Below are 10,617 nucleotides of genomic sequence, written 5' to 3'. Positions count from 1 at the left end.
GCTCCAAGAGAGTCATCCAACAGGCAAGAGGGCCGCGCTGGCCACGGAGACGGCAAGAGCATCACCAGGCGTCTGAGGCATGGACACAGGCCTGTGCACATGCATGGGTGAGAGACGTCAGGTAGAAATGCCCCTGACACGAGGCTGTTTTGGGTGGGTGAAGCCCCTCTCCCTGCCTCTGGTCACAGGCAAGCCCAATGCTTTGTGAGGGCAATGCTTTGCAGCGGTTAGACGGATGCCTTCCTTGCGAGCAAAGCTCCCCCCCCTCTCTCTTTTTTTTTTTTTTGGAGATGTGAATCCTTCAGCCTGGAGCAGCTGCACAGTTAATGCTACTCTCTTTCTCCTCTATAGAGGAAAAGCATCCCCTGCCATGAGCTTCAAAGCCACACAGACAAACCCTTTGAAGCTCGAGAGCCCTGGCACTGCCGAACCCCTTGTTGTTGTCGGTGCTGTTGTCGTTTGTGCTGGAGAGCTCCTGAGAGCATAGGCACCTTTTGCTGCGGCCCAGGTCCCTGGTTCTTCAGTCCACAGCAGACAGGGAGGAAGGGAGGAAGGAAACTAGGTGGACTGCAGCCTCCCCCTCCCCTTCTGTCTTTTTAAAAAGAGCCGTGTGGGGGGGGGACCTCCCAGCTGTCATCTTCTCCTGCTACAGCTGTAGGTTCCCTCCGCCTAGCAGCTCCTTCAGGTGCGATATATCTGTGACTCTTTGAGGCAGTGCAAGCCTCCCAGGGCTGTGCCCCACGGGGAAGGGGCCGCCCTTTAGGCGTTCTCGGGGTGGGGTAGGCAGGCCCACCTGTGTCCCTCAAGGGTGATGAGGGCCCATGCAGGCTGGCACATCGTTCTCCCAGCAGGATCGCTTTTGTCCTATCAGGAACCTGCTGGTGGAGCATCTAGGCAGGAGCATTCCCACCTGGTGCGACTCTTCCAGCCATGGGCAAGGCAGGGGGGAGACTCAGACAGGCAGTCAAGAAAGGAGGTCCACAGGCGTCTCTGGAGTCCTTAACCTTTTTATTGGACCAAACTTGCTTCACCAGAGACCCAATCAGTGCACTTTATACAGAACCCGGTGAGCTCAGTGATCCAATCCGCAACCCATTTCTTGCCAGCAAGAAAGAAGGATAAAAACACTGAAAGCTTATTTTCCTGGAAGGGTTTCAGAAAGGATGACAAATAGAGGTGTGAGGTGGAAGGGATGGTGTGCAGGGGAACAATAGTGTGGGGTGAAACCCCACAGGAAGACGGGCGCATCGCACGTGCACCCATTGCCCTCCCTCACCCAGTTCCCGGCAACTGGCCAAGCCTCTCAAGACAGCAACGGGGGAGGGGGGACGCGAGGCCTTGCGCAGTGGCCCCTCTGGGCAGCAGCGGCCCGCGCGGGGTGGGGGAAGGAAGGGAAAAAAAAGAGGGTCAGCTGGTAAAGGAGAGGTAACCGCATGGCTAGTTTACTCCTACAAAGTGCATTTGCTGCCCAGGGAGATCGCTGGGCCCGGTGGGGAAGGGATACGGAGCCATCTCTATCTTATGTTAAAATAGACTATTTTTTAAAAAATATTTTAATCACTAAAAAAAACCCTCATCTCTTCCAGGTTGGCAGAGCTGGGGTGCTTTGGTGGGGGGGGCACATGCTCCTTGGGAAACAGCTATGGCAGAGTGGGACCCTGGCAGACAATGGCAATCCAGAGAGGGCACCGAGGGCTTCCTGCCTTGCCTAGTGTGGGGGAATTCATCCAAGCAGCTAGTCCACAGCAGGCAGGGCAAAACTAGCAGAGGCAGGGCACACAGCTGAGTCTGCCTCCCTCAAAGAGCCACAGCATTGGCTGCAAGGACAGAGTGTGTGTTTGTCTCTCTGTGTGTGTGTGTGTGTGTGTGTGTGTATGTGGGGGGGGACACTTTGAAAGACAAAGCAGCCACAACCCTGCTCTAACACCCCCCCTCCGCCAGCATTCCCCTCGCTGCAAAGATCCTGGGACAACAGTGCCACCCCCCCCACACACACACACACAGCTGCCGGGCCTGAGGCACAGCAGGATAGGGGGCCCCAGCTCCTTGGCCTTTAAGCACCAGGGTCAGGGGCCTGGTGGCCCACTCTCTGAGGGTAAGTAAAACCCCCAAGCACCCAAAACGCAGGGCGAGCGATTTCTGTGTCGGCAGTGGGGGGTGGGAGGGAAGGAAAATGTTCCCTTTGGCCACGGCCTGGAGAAAAAAGGTGGTGAACTCCCCCGCAGCACCTTGGATAGCCGATGGGGGGTCCCAGGAGCCCCCAGGGTGTGGGGTCTCTGGAGAAGATGGGACCTTGCTCAGTCCCCAGGCAGTGGGGTGGAGGGGCCAACGTGTAGCGGCTCCAGCCTCTGCCCGGCTCGCCTGCTCTTCCGAAGGCAGAGGCCGAGGCCCAGCGTGCGCAGTCCAAGGGGAGGGGGTGGGGGGTAGGCAGCGTCAGCCGGGTGGGGGGGCGGGGGGGGGGAGAGGGAAGAGGGTCAACCGTTGGTTCCCCAGTTCAAGCAGAAGCATGGGACTAAAGCTGGAGGAATGCACCCCCGTGTAGACAGGTGGGCAGGTGGGTGGGGAGGGGGGAGTCCTCCCGGTTGAGACAGGGCCAGGACGGACCGTCCCCTCCCTCCCTCCCTCCTCCAGCTGCCCTTCCTAGATGACATGGCAGCAGTTGAACTGGCCCAGGGACAGGAGGCTCTCTTTAGAGGTGGGCCGCATCCGGAAGGCCAGGGCTTTCTCGCAGAGTGGGAACTGCAGGATCCGGTCCTTCAAGTTGGCACTTTTGCCTTTGGCCGGGTCCAGCTTGATGACGTTGTCGGCCACGTTTTCATTCCCATGGCTCTCCAGGGCGAGGTGCTTTGGCTGAGGGAATGGCTGGCGAGCCTCGTTCTCTGGATCCCGGGGGCTGTTGAGACGAGCCTCTCTCTGGAGGCTGCTGTGCCCGGCCTGGCAGGCCTCGGGGTTCCGAAGCGCCTGGAGCCCCACTTCCTCTTCCTCTTCCTCTGCTGCTGCTGCTTCTGCTGCTGCCACCCCTGGGCCTTCCTCTTTCTCTTCCTCCTCCTCCTCCTCCTCCTCCTCCTCCTCCTTCCGAGCAGAGACTCTTCCATCAAGGGGTAGAGTGTGGCTGTCTGCCTCGTCCTGGGACGAAACGCCACATCTGCCACCCCCACCCCCACCCCCTGCTTTGCTGCCCATCTGAGGGTCTTTCGTCCACGCTTGGGGGGCCACGTTCTCCCTTTGCAAGCCAAGGCTGCTGCCCACTGGACGGCGGTCTCCTTCTTTAGGCAGCCCGATTTGGCCCTTCTGGGGCAGGGGTCGTGCCTGGAGCGCGGCCCCCGGGTTGAGGCCCATCTCTGGCGCCAGCTCAGGAGCCCATGGCTTTGGGAAGCCTCTGCCCGCCAGGCCCTTTCCCGCTTTATGGTGAGCCGCCAGGCTCCGGCAGAAGAGCAGGGAGGCCTTGGCGCTCTGGAAGTCACTCATCTGCTCTTGGTTGAGGGAGGAGGTTCTCCGCCTGAAGAGTCCCGGCTTTCCCCCTTCTTCCTCCTCCTCCTCCTCCTCCTCCTCCTCTGAAATCTGTTGCAGAGCAGGGGTGCTCTTGGCGATAGGGGTCTCAATGAGGGAGGGCCGGATCAGGGCCCGGATGGGCTGCCCACAGTCACGGAAGTCCGAAGAGGAGTCTTCTCCCAGCGCTGGGAAGGGAAGCGACGCCTTCCCGGAATGCTCGGCAAAGTTCTCCAAAGCGCTCTTGCTGGCCGGCAGGGGTGGGGGGCGCTTGGCTTCCCCTCCAGAGGGAGGGCCGCTGGGGTCCCTCGGGGGCCCGGTGGCATGCCTGCAGAAAAGGGAGAGGCAGAGGAGGGAGCAAGGGGTCAGGAGCTGCAAAGGAGGATCTTGCCATGGGCAGGCCAGGGGAGGGCTGGGGACTGGGGGTGGGGGTGGGGGTGGAGAAGGGAGGTCCTGCCGGGTGGGGGGGGGGAGGAGACTCGCCTGATCTGAGCCTGCTGGGCCAAGGGGTAGCCCAGGCCGGGGCTGCTGGGACTCTGCCTCTCCTGCTTCTCCCGGAGGATCCTCTCGGCCAGCAGGAAGTAGGTGGCCGTGATGTGGTTGTAGCGATTGGCCTCCAGTGCCCTGAGACAAGAGGAGAGGAGAAGAGAGCCTCAGGAGGAGACTGTGGTGACCGGGGGGGGTGGTGGTGGGTTAGGGGTCTGGGGGGTGTTCCAGGGCCTTTCCCATTCCTGCCCCACATCATCTTCTCCCCAGTTAGCACAGAGGATTCCACCTGCTGGCAGAGCCGAGGCTTTTCGTCCTGCCCAAACACCAGCTCCCCACCCCCAACCCACGCAGTCGAGGAGAAACTCACTCCTGGATGGTCTCACGGTCAGCAATGTGGCCACATTTCATGGCCTGGATGATGATTTCATGCTCCTGCTCTGAGACACGCCGGTGGGAGGTCAGGGGCAAGAGGGAGCGGCTGGCAGGGGAGGGGTCCACACCCTGCAGCCACGGGTGGCTCTCGATCTCTTCCAAGGAAGCCCGGCACTGGGGGGTTCCGCTGCAGCATCCGGGAAATCAGGCTGGATAAAAAAGGAGGGGGCTAGTCATCATCCCAAACTCCACCACCAGCAGCCTTGATGTCCCATGCGCCACATGTCCTGCACTTCCTGAGCCAGGATCCCCGTGTGCCCTAGGAAAAGCCACTCCCCCCCCCCAAACTCAGTTGTGATTGGAAAAGGCACAGGGCACCTGCTGCCAGGCGACAGAGATCCCGCAGTGGGGGCAGGGGAGGGCATCATCTCCTGGGTGGGTGGAGGCACATCTGGCGGCAGAGAGCCCGGTTGTTCTTGGGTTCCTGCCCAGAGGGAGGGAAGCAACGGGCCACACTGGTGAGCGCCCAGCCCTTTCCACACATGGCGCAGAGGCCACCCACCTGGCACTAAGCGAGAGGCATCTGTGCCCAGGGGAGCTGAGGGCTGAGCACCGCTCGGGGCCCGCCCCCTCCCCAAAGGGAAGCAAGCCGCCAGCATGGGGCCGGCATAGCCTGCTCTGGAATGAGGGCAGATGGCCAGAGTGGTCGGGCAGGAGGAGAGGGCCCACACTCCCTGCCCGTCTCCTCCAGGGCAACGCTAGTCAGAGGACCAGCAGCATCTCAGTCCCTGGCGAGGCCCACACGGCGCCCTGACCCTCAGCAGCTCCGTGCAGGCCAAGCAAGGAGGTGTGCCTGTGGGGGAAAGGTCGGCTATGCGTCCAAGAGGGAGGGGGAGCTGGGTGTCACATACTCTGCGCAGGGGGAGGAGACGTGAGGGGGCACGACGTAGCGGCAGTCCAGGATCATGGTGAGGGTCCTCGCTGTCGTTGGCCTCCTGGAAGGGGGGGCTGCCCACACACCAGCATGTACAGGATGACGCCCAGACTCCAGACATCTGGCAAGCAAGGAGGAAAAGGGAAGCCGGTGAATCACAGGAAGCAGAAAGAGAACCACATACACAGGCAGGGCACCTCTACGGGACAGGATCTGGTCACGTCCCACCCCCATCAAAGTGGGTCACCTCGGGCCAGCTGGAAGGGAGGAACTCGTCCTGTCTCCCCCTCCCCCTCCCCCTGCCCTTCCCCTCCCAGACTCCTGATTCCAATCTGGGCTCCTCTGAGCAACCCAGAGCGAGCTATAAATAAGTCCTTCTTGGCAGCACAGCCTGGTAGAGGCACAGCTGGCGGAGAAGAACCCCCCCCTTGCCCCCCCTTGCCTGTGTGAGCGGCTACAGCCCCCACTTCCACCAATCCGGCGCAGAGCAGAGCAGCAAGGCATGGGGAGGGGGCCCAATCCCCTCTCTGCAAAAACACGCGCTCCCATCTGCCGGGGAAGTGAGGGCGTGGGGCGTAGACTCAGGAGCCCATCTGGCTTTTGGGGCTGTGTGCCTACCTCAACCTTTTCTCCCCACCGCAACCCCTTTTAGAGAAGGCTTGTTTGGCAGGGAAACCAGGGGGCCTGAAATTCTCCAGGGGGAAAGGGGGCCGTGTGAGGGGCCGCGGCTGCTGCTGCTGAAGGAGGAGGCGCAGGGAAGGCAGGGGGGCAACGTTCACTCTCAGCTTGGGCTGCTGCTCAGGCAGATGTGGTGCACCCACAGAGATACCAACCACGTCAAGACAAGATGGCGCTGCGGTCTGCTAACACACACACACACACACGCACACCACACACACACACCACACACACACAAGGTCACAAACCACAAGGGGTAGGTGACAAAGACAGCCAAAGTAAGCCAAGACATGTCAACCACCCTGGGTGAGGGAAAGGGGGTCCTTGACGGCCTCTCTGCTCTGTCCGAAAGCCAGATTCTGGGCTGGAAAGAAATACCTCCCAGGGAGGAACCCACTTGGTCTCCGGATCCAGCCCCAGTCTAAACATCCATTTGAATAAGAAAAAAGCAGTGGCTGATCTACCCTTCCGCTCCCCCTCTGCCCCCCCTCCGCCCCTGTGGGCGCACACCCACCCTGTCACCCCCCAAGTGCTGCCTCAGGCCCAAAAAGCCCCCCCCCCCCGTGAATTACAAGAATGCCCCGGCAGCGTTGTTCCTAAACGGCCCAAGGCCTTCACAACAGGGACAAGTGCGCGTGCGCGTGCGCACACACACACACACACACACACACACACACACACACACACGCATACATCCTTCTCATTTCCCTTGGGAGTCCCCTACGCCTTCTGGCCCTGTCCCTTGTGTTTCCCTTGTCCAGTGCCTGCACTGGTGACAGAAGAGGGGCAGGGGAGGGCAGGAAGCCATTTGCTCTGGACCAGACAAGGCAGGCTGAAGCTGGGGAAAGCAGGCTTCTGCCACATTCCTGCCTCAAGGGAACTGCTGAGCAATGGGCACAATTCAGCCAAAGCTCCGGATTCTCAGAGAGCATTCTATTTATAACCTTCCACCTCCCTTTTCCTTCATAAGCTCCCCTTCCTCTTGCTACCCCCTTCCTACAATCTCACCAAATCCTTTCAGCCTCTCAGATTTCAGTGTGGATTCATCCTCCTAGAGCCCATTTGCAAAGCAAAGCAAAGCAAAAAAATAAAATAAAATAAATAAAACATTTTAAAAAATGCACACACCCCCCAAAACCCACAACAGAGGCTGGGGTTTATTCATTTGTTCATGGAAGATTCTACGACAAAGGCCTCCCATCTCTGTCACTGCCAGACAGGACTGATCTAAGCCCCCACCCCGCCAAGAGCTCCAGCGGCCCCCAGGACCTCTCGCCTCTTCTCCCAAACCCGAACCCTGTTGCTCCAGAGAGCCCGCGAGTGTCCTGTTCCTCCCTCCAGGGCAACAGCAGATGCACAGAAGGTGCACGTGGTCCTCCAGGTAGCTTCGGGTTCCCTTGACTCTGTGCCAAGGCCAGATCCTGCAGCAAGCTTTGCATGGGGAAGGAGGGGCTGAGCCACTCCCCTTGGTGCCAGGGCTGGGGGCCTCAGGACGGCCCTCAGGAGGGACAGAGTGCACGCGTGCGCGCACACACACAAGGCAAGAGAGGTGTATGTGTGCAGTTCAATGTGGGTGGAGGTCACGACTAAGGATGGAGGGAAGGTGGGCAAGGAGGCACTCCACTGCCCCTTTGGCAGGAACTGAGCAGGCCACAAAGGGGGGGGGGGAGAGGAAAGGCCACGGAGCCCATGTCAGGCCGGATGCCGGCCGCTCCGCCTCTGCCTCTGCCCTGGCCGGGAAGGGAGTTGCCAGGCTCTCGGCCCAGACCGCCTCCAGCCTCCGGCCCCTTGGGCTGTGGGCCTGCCCTCCTTCTTGGTTGGGTTCAGGAGGAGGCCTCTGGGCCGCGTTCCCGAGGGCTGGGGGGGGGGGCAGAATTGGCCTGGTCCTCCCTGCCTGCCTGCCTGCCCGCCTCCAGGCCTGCCTGCTCCGGACTCTCTTACCGACGGCGGGGGCGTCGTACTGGTCGCCGAGGAGGATCTCGGGGGCCGAGTAGGCCAGGGAGCCGCAGCTGGTGGTGAGCAGGGTGCCCGGCTGGAAGTAGTTGCTGAAGCCGAAGTCGGTCAGCTTGACCACGCCTTGCTCCTGGAAGAAGACCACGTTCTCCGGCTTGAGGTCCCGGTGGACCACGTGCAGGCGGTGGCAGTAGGAGATGGCGTGGACCACCTGGGCGAAGTAGTGCTTGGCCTGCCCTTCGGCCAGCCCGCCCTCGTGCCGCATGATGTGGTCGAACATGTCCCCGCCGTCGCCCAGCTCCAGGATCAGGTACAGCTTGGCCTGCGTGTCGATGACCTCGTAGAGGCGCACCACGTTCGGGTGCTGCACCAGCTTCATGCAGCGCACCTCCTGCAGCAGCTGCGCCGCCGCCCCGCCGTCCAGCTTGCTCTTGTCGATCACCTTGACCGCCACCCGCTCCCCGGTGAAGACGTGCCGGGCCAGCTTGACCACCGCGAAGTGCCCCTTGCCCAGCGTGCGCTCCAGGTCGTACAGCCCCGCGATCTTCCCCTCCGAGGCGGCCTCGGACCCTGCCATCTTCTCGCAGGCCGGCCGGGCCGGGCCAGTCGCTGCCAAGAGAGAGGGGGCCGTGAGGAGGGGGTCGCCCGCCCCGGCGTCCCCGCCCCGCCCCAACTCTTCGCGTCAGGGGCAGGCCAGAGGGACCCGGCGGGCGGCGGCGGCGGCGGCGGCGGGCGGCGGCGGCGCGCTCGAAGGACCCCGTGTGCCGCGCGGCGCGGCGCCCCTCCCTGCTCGGCCGGTGTTTTCCGAACTGGCCAGGAGGGGCCCAAGGAAGGGCGCTCCATTCCGCCCCCCCCCAAACGTTATCTTGCGTTAAAGGCTCGCAGGGGGAAATCGCGGGCAGGCCAGCCAGCCCAGCTATCACGTAAAAAGGCTTCGACCGCCCATCCCTTGCCAGCGGCGCCGGTTTCTTCCAAGCGAAGGCCAGGATAGCGCCAGCTGGGCTTGAGGGAGGCCGTGCCCGACGGAGCAGCTCCCCAGGCCTGATCCCGAATAGCCCTTCCCCCCCCCCCCAAATACCACTCCTCCGCGCCACACCCTTGGGGCCCCGGCCTCCGCCTGGGAGGAGACAGGAGAGAGACCGGCGGGACAGGGTTTACCGTTTCTCAGAGTAGTCTGTCTCTGTTCGGTTCCTTTTAGGATCTGTATACTTACTGTTTTGAGCTTTAAATGTTTCTAGCTTGTCTTTTAATTATGTAAGCGGCTTTGGGTCCTTTTTTAAGGAGAAAGATGGGGGTATGTATGTATGTGTGTGTGTGTGTGTGTGTGTGTGTGTGTGTGTGTGGTGTGTGCATGTATGAGGTAGGTAGGTAGGTAGGTAGGTAGGTAGGTAGGTAGGTAGGTAGGTAGATAGATAGATAGATAGATAGATAGATAGATAGATAGATAGATAGATAGATAGATAGATAGATAGATAGATAGATAGATAGGCATGCTAGCGCTCAGCTGCCAGCCTGGTCCAGACTAAGCCGCCAACTACCCGGCCTCCTGCTTACTTCCAGGGTGCCTGAGGAAGAGATCCTCGGCCTACTCCCGAGTCACGCTTCCCCAAAAGGTGCGTGGAAAACAGGAGCCCGTCCCTCACGGAGAAGCTTGGGACGAGAGCTGGGGCGGAAGCGCTTTAGGCTAAGCCGCCTTTCTGCTCCGCAGCGGAGCCCCTGGAACTCTGGCCGGAAAGCGGGGAGGGGTTTTGGTCTCCCCCAGGTCCCGTTTACTCGCTAGGTGGAGGCAGGCCGAGGGGCTCCAGTCCTGAGAGAGCCTGTAGTGGGGCGGGGGGGAGGGGGAGGCGCTCCAGGGGCTTGGGATGGCGAGGTGCCCCCGACAGTCGGGCCACCTCATCCCAGCGGGAGGAGGGAGCGACGATCCGCTCTTACGGCGACCAAATACATGTCCTGGAGGCCGTGCCAACAGTGCCCCTGCGCACACACAGAGCGCCCCCGTCTTTGGACAGCCAGGGCCAAGCGGTCCCTTTTGCGGGAGAGGAAGCCCCAGCTTCGGAAGTCAGCCGCCGGGCGAGGATTCGCCGATGCCAAAGGGCGCAGAGAAGGAGGGCCCCCAGCGAAGGCGCCCTTCAGAGCCGCATCCGAGACGCCCTTGGGAGTCCGGGCGCCGGGGCGCCAGATGCCAGGCCTCCCTCCCTCCCTCCACCCGCCGGCCTTCAGGGCCGAGGAAGGGCAGGCAGGAAGGACGGGCCGAGGGGCCGAGGGAGGGAGGGAGCGGGAGGTGCGCCAGGGCCCCCCCCACCCCACCCGGGGGCGGCGACTCCGGCCTCCCTTCGGGCACCTGCCCAGACCGCCGCGGCCTCGGCCTGGCACCGCTGGGCACCCGAGCAGCGAAAGTGGGGCAACGGCGGCCCTGGGGCGGCCTCACCCTTCCCCGCTTCTCTCCCCCACCCCTGAGTCTCCCGCCGCTCACCGGCTGCCGGGGGGGCACTTACCGGGCTCGGGCGGGCGAGCGGGCGGGGGGACAGCGGAGGGGCGTCCGTCGAGCGGGGCTGATCCGGGCCCGGCTGACGTCAAGCAGCCCGAGACGGCCGCGGCGGCCGCGCGCAGAGTCTTAAAGGGGCCCGGCAGAGCGAGCGAGCGAGCGAGCGAGCCCGGCCAGGGAGGATGAGGAAGCCCGGCGGGGGCGGGGGCGGGGGCGC

General features: G+C 62.4%; 1 protein-coding gene across 1 annotated transcript; it reads right to left on the bottom strand.

The window, feature by feature from the left end:
* Positions 1-991: 991 nt before the first annotated feature.
* On the bottom strand, positions 992-10,529 carry LOC110081322 (uncharacterized). Its single transcript, XM_072980738.2, is given in 9 exon segments — positions 992-3,817; positions 3,973-4,113; positions 4,346-4,530; positions 4,532-4,559; positions 5,262-5,326; positions 5,328-5,357; positions 5,359-5,405; positions 7,904-8,524; positions 10,411-10,529. Coding segments are annotated over 8 exon segments (2,262 nt in total). The 5' UTR covers positions 8,493-8,524; positions 10,411-10,529; the 3' UTR covers positions 992-2,640.
* Between the last annotated feature and the right edge of the window lie 88 nt (positions 10,530-10,617).

This window comes from Pogona vitticeps, chromosome 10 (genome assembly GCF_051106095.1).
Source record: "Pogona vitticeps strain Pit_001003342236 chromosome 10, PviZW2.1, whole genome shotgun sequence".
NCBI lineage: Eukaryota > Metazoa > Chordata > Lepidosauria > Squamata > Agamidae > Pogona > Pogona vitticeps.
This window is presented reverse-complemented; position numbering and strand designations above follow the sequence as displayed.